Source organism: Panulirus ornatus, chromosome 7 (genome assembly GCF_036320965.1).
Source record: "Panulirus ornatus isolate Po-2019 chromosome 7, ASM3632096v1, whole genome shotgun sequence".
NCBI classification, from domain to species: Eukaryota; Metazoa; Arthropoda; class Malacostraca; order Decapoda; family Palinuridae; genus Panulirus; species Panulirus ornatus.
In genome coordinates, this window is record NC_092230.1 from 35,724,649 (window position 1) to 35,739,135 (window position 14,487).

The 14,487-nt window shown below is 40.1% G+C and overlaps 1 protein-coding gene across 1 annotated transcript in view; it reads right to left on the bottom strand.

Annotated features, from left to right (window-relative positions):
• Positions 1-14,487, bottom strand: part of LOC139749523 (RRP12-like protein) — a 249,271-nt gene that overhangs the window by 193,113 nt on the left and 41,671 nt on the right. Inside the window, exons 3-4 of the mRNA XM_071663484.1 lie at positions 9,789-9,960; positions 2,283-2,409 (exon numbers count right to left, since the gene is read on the bottom strand). Coding sequence (XP_071519585.1) covers positions 2,283-2,409; positions 9,789-9,960 — 299 coding nt within the window. The remainder of the gene's footprint in view (positions 1-2,282; positions 2,410-9,788; positions 9,961-14,487) is intronic.

Here is a 14,487-nt window from a genome sequence, read left to right on the forward strand (position 1 = left end):
GAGAGGAAAGTGATTGGTTCTCAGTGAATGTAGGTTTGCGGCAGGGGTGTGTGATGTCTCCATGGTTGTTTAATTTGTTTATGGATGGGGTTGTTAGGGAGGTAAATGCAAGAGTTTTGGAAAGAGGGGCAAGTATGAAGTCTGTTGGGGATGAGAGAGCTTGGGAAGTGAGTCAGTTGTTGTTCGCTGATGATACAGCGCTGGTGGCTGATTCATGTGAGAAACTGCAGAAGCTGGTGACTGAGTTTGGTAAAGTGTGTGGAAGAAGAAAGTTAAGAGTAAATGTGAATAAGAGCAAGGTTATTAGGTACAGTAGGGTTGAGGGTCAAGTCAATTGGGAGGTGAGTTTGAATGGAGAAAAACTGGAGGAAGTGAAGTGTTTTAGATATCTGGGAGTGGATCTGGCAGCGGATGGAACCATGGAAGCGGAAGTGGATCATAGGGTGGGGGAGGGGGCAAAAATTCTGGGGGCCTTGAAGAATGTGTGGAAGTCGAGAACATTATCTCGGAAAGCAAAAATGGGTATGTTTGAAGGAATAGTGGTTCCAACAATGTTGTATGTTGCGAGGCGTGGGCTATGGATAGAGTTGTGCGCAGGAGGATGGATGTGCTGGAAATGAGATGTTTGAGGACAATGTGTGGTGTGAGGTGGTTTGATCGAGTGAGTAACGTAAGGGTAAGAGAGATGTGTGGAAATAAAAAGAGCGTGGTTGAGAGAGCAGAAGAGGGTGTTTTGAAGTGGTTTGGGCACATGGAGAGAATGAGTGAGGAAAGATTGACCAAGAGGATATATGTGTCGGAGGTGGAGGGAACGAGGAGAAGAGGGAGACCAAATTGGAGGTGGGAAGATGGAGTGAAAAAGATTTTGTGTGATCGGGGCCTGAACATGCAGGAGGGTGAAAGGAGGGCAAGGAATAGAGTGAATTGGAGCGATGTGGTATACCGGGGTTGACGTGCTGTCAGTGGATTGAATCAAGGCATGTGAAGCGTCTGGGGTAAACCATGGAAAGCTGTGTAGGTATGTATATTTGCGTGTGTGGACGTATGTATATACATGTGTATGGGGGGGGGGGGGGGGCCATTTCTTTCGTCTGTTTCCTTGCGCTACCTCGCAAACGCGGGAGACAGCGACAAAGTATAATAAAAAAAAATATATATATATATATATATATATATATATATATATATATATATATATATATATATTTGTGAAAGAAAAAATCATTGATAAAAAGGAGGAAAAGCAAACGGGATACAACAGAACCTTGAGGGACACTGCTATTGATAAAAGAAGGGGGGAGGCTGATCCATCAACAGCCACAGAAATAAATCGGACTGAGAGAAAGTTTAGAGATGAGGGAATAAAGTGTGGGAGGGAAGCCAAGAGAAAGGAGTTCAGAGATAAGAACTGATGGCAAACCCTGTCAAAAGCTTTGGGTATGTCAAGGGCAACTGCAAAGGATTCTCAAAAATCTTGCAGTGATGATGACAGGCCATTAGTGAGAGAGCAAAGAATGTTACCAGTGGATCTTGCCTTAAAGAAGCCATACTGGTGACCATAGAGAAGGCTGTGAGAATCAAGATGCTAAAGGATACTGGAGATGAGAAGGGATTCAATGACTTTGGAAATAGATATCTAAGCAACAGGACAATAGTCAGGGAGATCAGAATGGTCACCCTTCCTAAGGATGGGATGTACCAATGCATGCTTCCAAGAAGGAAAAGTTTTAGTTTTTAAAGACACAAGACAAGGAAGCAGAAGCACATGTTCAGAGGCACACTCAAGATGCACAAATGGATGCCATCAGTACCATATGCCTTGCCTGTATCCAGAGAAAGAAGCACTTTTTGGACAGTCTAAAAAGACATTACAGGGAGCCACATAGGATTAGTAAAAGGATCATCAGGGAGTGAAGGAAAGTTAGAGTTATCCAAGGTAAAGTTAGTGGAGAAATGGGAACCAAAGATAAGTGTTTTGTGTATGAGAGAGACAGATATAGTGCTGTCAGAACGAAATGAAGGAAAGATAAAGCAACAAAAGTTGTTTGCAATGCCCTTAGCTTGAGACCAGAAAGACCTATCACTACTTCCACAAGCAAGGAAATGAGGATTCCTTTGGAATGAGAAGTTCTATGATGAGACTGCACTTCCAATTATATAGCCTTGCCAAAAGTGGCTTTTCATTTGTGGTATAACCTCGAGCAGGCAGAGTCTAGTAACATCTCCAATCACCAATCACCAGAATATGTATAAAAACATAAAACTAAATCAATTCATCATACCAAACTGCAAAAGTATGAAGTTGATGTCTCAGGCATGCCAATTTCTGTCATATACTCTTGTGCTGCAGCATGGATTGCCAACATTCGGGTTTGGAGCTCTGATGTAACACTGAAGTTCCTGAAGAATCTGTTGAGAGTGAAAGAACCTTGTCATGAAACAATAAAATGTAAGGCACAGTACTTATCTTCTAGACACAAATGTTATACAAGGTATGAAATTACTTATTTGTAAAGTACAAGGAGTGCTAGAATTGTGGGTCCCTACCTCTTGAACCCTCTCTACTATCAGAGAACTTTTTAAACCCGTTGATACGGTATGCATTCATAGCTTTATCACTTACATTAATCCTTTCATTCAAAACTCTGTTATTATAAAAATACTTCATTAAATCTTTTCTATCAAGTTTTTTTGCTTAGTTTCTTGGTATGACATCTCAACTTTCTTTCCATCTCACACAGAACTGTTCAGTCTTAACAACGTTTCTCAGATCAAGAAACTTGAAAGTTGTAAACATTTAATGCTCTCTCATTTCATCAGCAAAAAGAAAAAAGAGAATAACTTAAAAAGTAACTAAGATACTTGTATCTCAATTATTTTCCAACAAAATATTCCCATAAAAGTAAATCAGAGGTTTCAGTGAAAAAACTTCAAAATGCTTTAGAACTCTGATGATAATCAGATTTAAAAATTTCAAAACTGCAAGAACGATAAAGGAGTAATATGTGAATATAATAATTCCAAATAAACCTGTGATCAAAGTTGGGGTGGTGTAAGAGCATGAAAGAGCCATAGAAACCTTCCTCTCCCTCTTTGGACTTACCCTGTTAAAAGACTTTATTGAAGAAAATTCTTCCTAAGCCCATGGAAGGAATAAGGGAAAGGGAAGTAGGAGGTAAAAGAGAAAACATTTACCACATCTCAGAGCTGTCTGAACTAGTGGTGTAAACAGACATACATTCTAAAATGATATAAATCTTCAAAACTGCTGAGCCAAAGACATGAACAATTTGTTTATGATCTTCATCAACATCAAATATCACCATTTCGACATGTTTTTAAGTGTTCAAGAACTCTACAACTTTGAGTGAATAATGTTTCCCTCAATATGTTCACTTCTTTTTTTCAACATGTCCATCATTTCCTGTATTCACAAAGTATGCCTGGTAAAATCTTCAGGAATCTTCACCCCACAGCCTGATTATGCCCAGGCTGTTGGATTAGGTTGTTGGGTGACCAGGCCTACAAAGGCCCCAAAGCCTGGCTACTCTGGTACACTTTGTAGATACCTGTGCAGTAAACTCTTACACTTCACTGTGCATCCCATGTGGTCTCTCATGGTAGCTGGCAAGGTGCTGATGAGTCTCAGGCCATGGATGTTTGAGGTGTTCTTTCTTTTTGTACACATTGCACCTTGGGTGCAATGTGTACAAAAAGGCAAAGGGGATAAGAGTGAGTGCTCAAATTACAGAGGTATAAGTTTGTTGCGTATTCCTGGGAAATTATATGGGAGGGTATTGATTGAGAGGGTGAAGGCATGCACAGAGCATCAGATTAGGGAAGAGCAGAGTGGTTTCAGAAGTGGTAGAGGATGTGTGGATCAGGTGTTTGCTTTGAAGAATGTATGTGAGAAATACTTAGAAAAGGAAATGGATTTGTATGTAGCATTTATGGATCTGGAGAAGGCATATGATAGAGTTGATAGAGATGCTCTGTGAAAGGTATTAAGAATATATGGTGTGGGAGGCAAGCTGTTAGCAGTGGAAAGTTTTTATCGAGGATGTAAGGTATGTGTACGTGTAGGAAGAGAGGAAAGTGATTGGTTCTCAGTGAATGTAGGTTTGCGGCAGGGGTGACATGTCTCCATGGATGTTTAATTTGTTTATGGATAGGGTTGTTAGGGAGGTGAATGCAAGAGTTTTGGAAGGAGGGGCAAGTATGCAGTTTGTTGTGGATGAGAGCTTGGGAAGTGAGTCAGTTGTTGTTCACTGATGATACAGCGCTGGTGGTTGATTCATGTGAGAAACTGCAAAAGCTAGTGACTGAGTTTGGTAAAGTGTGTGAAAGAAGAAAGTTGAGAGTAAATGTGAATAAGAGTAAGGTACAGTAGGGTTGAGGATTAAGTAAATTGGGAGGTAAGTTTGAATTGAGAAAAACTGGAGGAAGTAAAGTGTTTTACATATCTGGGAGTGGATTTGGCAGCGGATGGAACCATGGAAGTGGAGGTGAATCATAGGGTGGGGGAGGGGGTAAAAATTCTGGGAGCCTTGAAGAATGTGTGGAAGTCGAGAACATAATCTCGGAAAGCAAAAATGGGTATGTTTGAAGGAATAGTGGTTCCAACAATGTTGTATGGTTGTGAGGCGTGGGCTATGGATAGAGTTGTGCGCAGGAGGGTGGATGTGCTGGAAATGAGATGTTTGAGGACAATATGTGGTGTGAGGTGCTTTGATTGAGTAAGTAATAATAGGGTAAGAGAGATGTGTGGTAATAAAAAGAGTGTGGTTGAAAGAGCAGAAGAGGGTGTTTTGAAATGGTTTAGTCACATGGAGAGAATGAGTGAGGAAAGATTGACCAAGAGGATATATGTGTCAGATGTGGAGGGAACGAGGAGAAGTGGGAGACCAAATTGGAGGTGGAAAGATGGAGAGAAAAAGATTTTGAGTGATCGGGGCCTGAACATGCAGGAGGGTGAAAGGCGTGCAAGGAATAGAGTGAATTGGAACGATGTGGTATACCGGGGTCGACATGCTGTCAATGGATTGAACTAGGGCATGTGAAGCGTCTGGGGTAAACCATGGAAAGTTCTGTGGGGCCTGGATGTGGAAAGGGAATTGTGGTTTTGGTGCATTATTACATGAAAGCTAGAGACTGACATATATACATGCATATACATTTCAACATATACATACATATACATATAGACATATATGTATTCATTTATCTATTTATTTTGCTTTGTCGCTGTCTCCCGCGTTTGCAAGGTAGCGACATATATATATATATATATATATATATATATATATATATATATATATATATATATATATATATATATATATATATATATATTACCCCTGGGGATAGGGGAGAAAGAATACTTCCCACGTATTCCCTGCGTGTCGTAGAAGGCGACTAAAAGGGGAGGGAGCAGGGGGCTGGAAATCCTCCCCTCTTGTTTTTCTTTTTTTTTTTTTTTAATTTTCCAAAAGAAGGAACAGAGAAGGGGGCCAGGTGAGGATATTCCCTCAGAGGCCCAGTCCTCTGTTCTTAACGCTACCTTGCTAACGCAGGAAATGGCGAATTGTTTGAATATATATATATATATATATATATATATATATATTATCCCTGGGGATAGGGGAGAAAGAATACTTCCCACGTATTCCCTGCGTGTCGTAGAAGGCGACTAAAAGGGAAGGGAGCGGGGGGGGGGCTGGAAATCCTCCCCTCTCTTTTTTTTTTTTTTTTTTAATTTTCCAAAAGAAGGAACAGAGAAGGAGGCCAAGTGAAGATATTCCCCCAAAGGCCCAGTCGTCTGTTCTTAACGCTACCTCGCTAACGCGGGAAATGGCAAATAGTTTGAAAAAAAAAAAAAAAATATATATATATATATGTAAATACTCATGCTTGCTGCCTTCATCCATTCCTGTTGCCACCCTGCCACAGAGGAAACAGCCCCAACCCCCTACCCCACTCTACCCTCCCACCCACCCTACAGTGAGGTAGAGCCAGATAAATACAAAAAGGCCACATTCGTTCACATTCAGTCTCTAGCTGTCATGTGTAATGCACCAAAACCACAGCTCCCTTTCCACATCCAGACAGACCTTTCCATGGTGTACTCCAGAAGCTTCACATGCCCTGGTTCAATCCATTGACAGTAAGTCCACCCCAGTATACAACATCGTCCCAATTCACTCTGTTCCTTACACACCTTTCACCCTCCTGCATGTTCAGGCCCCAATCGCTCAAAATCTTTTTCACTCTATCCTTCCACCTCCAATTTGGTCTCCCACTTCTCCTTATTCCCTCCACCTCTGACACATATAACCTTTTTGTCAATCCTTCCTCACTCATTCTCTCCATGAGACCAAACCATTTCAAAACACCCTCTTCTGCTCTCTCAACCACACTCTTTTTATTACCACACATCTCTCTTACCATTTCATTACTTAATCAGACCACCTCACACCACATACTGTCCTCAAACATCAAATTTCCAACACATCCACCCTCCTACGCACAACCCTATCTATAGCCCATGCCTCACAACCATACAACATTGTTGGCACCACTATTCTTTCAAATGTACCCATTTTTGCTTTCTGAGATAACGTTCTCACCTTCCACACATTCTTCAACACTCCCAGAACCTTTGCCTCATCCCCCACCCTGTGACTCACTTCTGCTTCCATGGTTCCATCTGCTGCCAAATCCACTCCCAAATATCCAAACCACTTCACTTCCTCCACTTTTTCTTCATTCAAACTTACCTCCCAATTGACTTGTCCCTTAACACTACTATACCTAATAACCTTGCTCTTATTCACATTCATTCTCAGCTTTCTTCTTTCACACACTTTACCAAACTTATTCACAAGCTTCTGCAGTTTCTCACCCAAATCAGCCACCAGCGCTGTATCATCAGCAAACAACAACTGACTCACTTTTCAAGCCCTCTCATCCGCAACAGACTGCATACTTGCCCCTCTCTCCAAAACTCTTGCATTCACCTACCTAACAACCCCATCCATAAACAAATTAAACAAACATAGAGACATCATGCACCTCTACCGCAAACTGACATTCCCTGGGAACCAACCACTTTCCTCTCTTCCTACATGTACACATGCCTTACATCCTCAATAAAAACTTTTCACTGCTTCTATCAACTTGCCTCCCACACCATATACTCTTAATACCTTCCACAGAGCATCTCTATCAACTCTATCATATGCCTTCTCCAGATCCATAAATGCTACATACAAATCCATCTGTTTTTCTAAGTATTTCTCACATACATTCTTCAAAGCAAACACTTGATCCACACATCCTCTACCACTTCTGAAACCACATTGCTCTTCACCCAATCTGATGCTCTGTACATGCCTTCACCCTCTCAATCAATACCCTCCCATATAATTTCCCAGGAATACTCAATTTGAACACTCACCTTTATCCCCTTTACCTTTGTACAATGGCACTATGCATGTATTCCGCCAATCCTCAGAAACTTTATCATGAGCCATACATACATTGAATATCCTCACCAACCACTCAACAACAACAGTCACCCCCTTTTTTATCAAATTCCACTGCAATACCATCCAAACCTGCCGCCTTGCCGGCTTTCATCTTCTGTAAAGCTTTCACTACCTCTTCTCTGTTTACCAAATCATTCCCCTTGACCCTCTCACTTCGCACACCACCTCGACCACAACAACCTATATCTGCCTCTCTTATCATCTAACACATTCAACAAACCTTCAAAATACTCACTCCATCCTCTCACACCACCACTACTTGTTATTACCTCCTCATTAGCCCCCTTCACCTTTGTTCCTATTTGTTCTCTTGTCTTACACACTTTATTTACATCCTTCCAAAATATCTTTTTATTCTCCCTAGAATTTAATGATACACTCTCATCCCAACTCTCATTTGTCCTCTTTTTCACCTCTTGCACCTTTCTCTTGACCCCAGTCATCTGCACTATTTCCCTGCAAAACTTGTCCAAATGCATCTCTCTTCTCTTTCTCTAATAATCCTACTTCATCCCACCACTCGCTACCCTTTCTAACCTGCCCAACTCCCACGCTTCTCATGTCACAAGCATCTTTTGCGCAAGCCATCACTGCTTCCCTAAATACATCCCATTCCTCCCCCACTCCCCTTATGTCCTTTGCTCTCACCTTTTTCCATCCTGCACTCAGTCTCTCCTGGTACTTTCTCGTGTAAGTCTCCTTCCCAAGCTCACTTACTCTCACCACTCTCTCCACCTCAACATTTTCTCCTCTTCTCAGAAAATCTCTGCAAATCTTCACCTTTGCCTCCACAAGATAATGATCAGAAATCCCTCCAGTTGCACCTCTCAGCACATTAACATCCAAAAGTCTCTCTTTCACGCGCCTATCAATTAAAATGTAATCCAACAACGCTCTCTAGCCATCTCTCTTACTTACATGCGTATACTTATGTATATCTCTCTTTTCAAACCAGGTATTCCCAATCACCAGTCCTTTTTTAGCATACAAATCTACAAGCTCTTCACCATTTCCATTTACAACACTGAACACCCTATGTACACCAATTATTCCCTCAACTGCCACATAACTCACCTTTGCATTCAAATCACCCATCACTAAAACCCGGTCTCGTGCATCAAAACTGCTAACACATTCACTCAGCTGCTCCCAAAACACTTGCCTCTCATAATCTCTCTTCTCATGCCCAGGTGCACAGGCACCAATAATCACCCATCTCTCTCCATCCACTTTCAGTTTTACCCATATCAATCTAAAGGTTACTTTCTTACACTATCACATACTCCCACAACTCCTGTTTCATGAGTAGTGCCACTCCTTTCTTTGCTCTTGTCCTCTCACCAACCCCTGATTTTACTCACAAAACATTCCCAAACCACTCTTCCCCTTTACCCTTGAGCTTCGTTTCACTCAGAGCAAAAACATCCAGGTTCCTTTCCTCAAACATACTACCTATCTCTCCTTTTTTCTCATCTTGGTTAAATCTACACACATTTAGACACCCCAATCTAAGCCTTCAAGGAGGACGAGCACTCCCTGCGAGACTCCTTCTTCTGTTTCCCCTTTAAGAAAGTTAAAATACAGTCTACGAGACATGGGGAAAGCGTGGGAAGTATTCTTTCTCCTCTATCCCCAAGGATAATAACACTGTACTTTAATATGCTGGATCAATCACACTGATTGTTCTAGTGTTAATATAATCTACATTTAACTTACTAGGATTCAACAAAAAAGAAAAATCTGAGAAATTATGACATGATTAATCAAACTGCATAAAGCAAGAAATCCTGACTTGCCTGCTTGATGAACTTTCATACTTGACACAATTTCTCCTAATTGTTTCCACAAGCTGAGGTCTATGTTGTATTCTACTTACAAACATGCATATTCAGATTTGGCTGTAACCACTTATATCTCCAGTTATATCATATATCTTGTCAGTATCACATGAGATTACTAACTTAATCTTGGTTACACATTAACCCGTTTTACTCAGAAATAATGGTACTTAATACTATTATGATCTAAGTAGTGACATGAAGAGTAAGAGAGAGAACTTTGTTCTCACAGTATATGAAAAGCAAAATATTGGCTAGTGAATTCCTGCAATGGTTTAAGGTTCACTACCCTTTCATGTGCAAGTTCAAATCCAAAAATATGTTTAGATATAATAAAAGAAGTTATTATAATTCCATGCTCCTGTCAGGCCCAGATTACTAAAAAATTATTTTTTTTACTTACTTCTCAAATGCAGGGAGCGTACAATTACTGATATTGGAAGCAAAGGTGTTAAAGGTCTTTCCAGCACTACGCAGATCATCAGCATCCACACTAAGCTCCTCCATCTCTTTCTGTACTGTACTAAGTGCTGCATCATGCTTAGCCACAGCTTCCTTTGTCAGACTGCTGCTCCCTGCTCATAAAAAATAAACTGCATCAACAGCTTCTAAATCCTTCTATTTACCTATCATCATGAAAATATATCAACCTGCCATTATTATCTCTATTCCTAATCTATGTGGGGTGGATTAAGTCCATACATCTTCCAAAATCCCTCAAACATATATTCAGCACATGCATTAAAATGAAAAATTGACTTTCACACTTCCATTAGCACTTCCTGGTTTTTCACCTCCACATCAAGGTGATCTATCAGTGAGATGAACATCTCCATTCACTACACTTCTGTACACAAAATTAACTCTCTCTCTCTCTACATCCATCTATCTCTTCTACTGTCTAACTCTCTTCTTCCTACATTCTACTGTTCTCCTATATATCTTCTTCACTAAAGTGTCATCTGCCATACATTCTACTTGGCCTTCATTTCTTGAAACTTTTATCAGTACACTTTTCTAACAATCAATTAACACCAATATCCTTCTTACATCTTCATTTTCTTCAATACCTAACCTCCTAATTCCAACTATGATAAGCAAGTTATCCATCTATATTGCTTTTATTTTTGACCTGCTCTGACCTACATGAACATGGGCTTCACATTCATATATCAGAGATGGGACAAGATATCCTACATGTAAGCTCCTTCCACACTCTACGTTTAATTTTCTCCCATTCACTAGAGCTTTAAGTTCACCTCCAATTTTCCTTCTTTGCATGATGCTACTTTTAACTTCAACTTTCCTTCTACCATCTTACTGAACTTTACTCCCAACTATTCAAACTCATCCACAACTTTAAAGTTTTCACCAACCACACCAATCTTACACTACAATCTCCCACTCTTTTTAAATACTAGTATTCTACTTTTCTTTTCAGTCACTTTCAGAATCCTTCTCCTACATATATCAATTAAATGGACCATCTAGCTCTCCTGATTAGCTATCAACACAGTATCATCCACATAAAAGAAATGTGGCAACTTCCATTCAGTTTCTTAATGATTAAGTATTACAGTACAATTACACCACCTTACTCTCATCTCACATAATGTCCCTTAAAAAAAAGTATATCACACAACTCTGAAGCACTAACACGTTATATCAAACAACTCACTCATAACCCCACCTACCCTCACAAATGCACTCCTTTCATTATAAAAGCATTTAGAGAACTTTCTGCACATCATATAGAGTTAGAATCTATCCTACAGCTCTCTTCTACATTTCATCATATACCTTTTCTAAAACCAAAAACACAACAGGCACTTCTCTAAAACATTCTCTACAACTTGTCTAACTGCAAAATTCTGGTCTACAAATGATCTTCCATTCCTTAACTCATCTTGCTCTTCCTTAACAAGAGGGTAATCCATCCTTTTAACATAGACACTAATCCTTTTAATATAATCACTCACTATCCTACCACACTGTGCTATGGGAACTTATTCACCCATAATTCTCAGAGCCATTTTCACTCATCTTCCCTATATACAGTGAATCAGTTACAGCCTTAGTCCTGTAACCAGGCACCTGATTACTTTCCTATGCTTTTACACACACTTACCAGATCCACTCTACCACATTCTTACCTCCAATCATGAACTCACTCACCACTCCATCCATACTCCCAACTTTTTCAGTCTTTGAAAATCACTAATTCTGAAAACATCTTCACATCATACCTGGGTTACAATATTCTCAAGAGGCCTATAAAATCTTTAATGCAGAAACATTCTTCTTCAATACTTCTATATCAAATCTCTCTGTTCAGAAAAAGTAAGAATTGAAGTACTATGAAAAACTTTTTCTCTCTAGGGTTATGTCCAAGGAACCATGAGAGGTATATTTTAAACCTCGGGAGGAATAACTCATACCCCTACCTTTCTGGTATGGTAAATGCCTCATATCCTTGTTCACCATTTATTAGGTGGTGGTCCACCTTCCATCATAAATGCAATCTACTGCAAAGAGAAAGGCTTCTGAAAAAGTGGGGAATGAAGGGAAAAATGCTCACAAGACACTGCCCCTGAGAAAAATTTTCTCATACTTCAAAACTGACATTTCTGTACTATGTAGGTTCATTCCACAAGATATGAGTGCATACCAAAAAAGATGACCTGCATTGAAAGGAGAACCAGAATAGGCACAGACCAGACCTGAAGCCAAATATCACTGCACTCTTTTTTTTTTTCATACGATTCACCATTTCCCGCGTTAGCGAGGTAGCATCAAGAACAGAGGGCTGGACCTTTCAGGGAATATCCTTACCTGGCCCCCTTCTCTGTTCCTTCTTTTGGAAAAAAAAAAATTTTTCTTAATTCTTATTTCTATGAAACACTACAATTTCCTCATACACAAATATAATTCAATCAACACTACTGTATCAGTATTTACACCCTGGACATTAAACTTTCATACTGTAAAGGTATTCATAGTACAGTAGACTGTAGTACTGTATTAAACACACACAATGAGGGATGTGTAAAAAGCAAAATACATGCAGCAACTAATGCTCTTGGTGCTGAAGCAGTTTAAGTCAAGTTAGTGGGTCATTAATGTGAAGCATCCAACATGTAACCACATGAGCATCCTGCCATGTGGTATACTGCATGTGGAGACAAATTCAGTTCACAATGTGCGTTTTCTCCTAAATCTCACAAAATTCTTCTTCACTAATTCAATATCATGCCACATGGTACTGCATAAGATCTGGCTACCCCATAGGATGCCTAATTGCTTCACAATTTGCTCTGTTTTTTCCCATCTTGATGAGAAAATTGTTTGGTATTTTGATACAAGTAAAAACATTGAATTACGAAATCTTTCTGAATTTTGAACAAATAATTCGCAAGTTTTCCATTTTAAGCATAGAGGTTGAGGGGGCCTGGGAAGTGAATCACTTGTTGCTTTCTGATGACACAGCACAGGCAGCAAATTCAAAAGAGCAACTGCATCAGTGTGTTTAAGTCTGAGAGAGTGTGCAAATGAAGTAAGTTTAGAGTAATTATGAATATGAGCAAAGTTACAAAGTTTAGCACTAGAGAGGGAAAGGTTAGTTAGGGCATGAATTTGCACAGAAAAAATGAGAGGAAGTGAAGTGTTTTAGATACCTGGGAGTGGACATGGCAGCACATGGGTCTATGGAAGTAGAAGTGAATCATAGGACAAGTGAGGGGGGGTAAAGATTCTGGAAGCATTGACGAATATATGAAAAGAGAGGTCTTTATCCAGGAGGGTGAACATGGGTATGTTGGAAAATATAGTAGTCCCAATGATGCTGCACGGATGCAAGGTATGGACTATATATGAAAACGTGTCAAGAAGGCTGAATGTATTTGAAATGAAATGTTTGAAAACACTATGTATGTGTGGTGCTTTGACTGAGTACATAATAAGAGGATAAGAGAGAGGTGTGGTAATAAGAATAATGCAGTTTAGAGAGCTGAAGATGAACTGAAACATTCAGACATATGAAGGAAATGATTGAGAAGTTATCAAAGAGGATACATGAATCAGAAGTGGAGAGGCCTAGATGGAGAGATGGAGTTGAAATGATCTTAAGTACTCGAGGCCTGAACAAACAGGAGGGTAAAAGGCATTAACAAGACAGAGAGAATTGCAGCAATGTGTTATACAGGGGCATATTAAGCAGTCTGTAGGCCTGGAATGTGGTTATAAGGCTGTGATTTTGGTACATGGTAATAAGCTAGAGATATGAACAAATGAGGTACTGATTCCTCTCTTTCTGTGCAGCAATACATACACAAATATATATATATATTTCTTTCTTTTTCTTTTAAACTATTCGCCATTTCCCACATTAGCGAGGTAGCATTAAGAACAGAGGACTGGGCCTTTTTTCGAATATCCTCACCTGGCCCCCTCTGTTCCTTCTTTTGGAAAATTAAAAAAAAAAACGAGAGGGGAGGATTTCCAGCACCCCGCTCCCTCCCCTTTTAGTCGCCTTCTACGACACGCAGGGAATACGTGGGAAGTATTCTTTCTCCCCTATCCCCAGGGAAAATATATATATATATATATATATATATATATATCTTTTTTTTTCTTTTTTCTTTTAAACTATTCGCCATTTCCCGCGTTAGCGAGGTAGCATTAAGAACAGAGGACTGGGCCTTTGAGGGAATACCCTCACCTGGCCCCCTTCTCTGTTCCGTCTTTTGGAAAATTAAAAAAAAAAAAAAACGAGAGGGGAGGATTTCCAGCCCCCCGCTCCCACCCCTTTTAGTCGCCTTCTATGCTTTGTCGCTGTCTCCCGCGTTTGCGAGGTAGCGCAAGGAAACAGACGAAAGAAATGGCCCAACCCCCCCCCCATACACATGTACATACACACGTCCACACACGCAAATATACATACCTACACAGCTTTCCATGGTTTACCCCAGACGCTTCACATGCCTTGATTCAATCCACTGACAGCACGTCAAACCCTGTATACCACATCGCTCCAATTCACTCTATTCCTTGCCCTCCTTTCACCCTCCTGCATGTTCAGGCCCCGATCACACAAAATCTTTTTC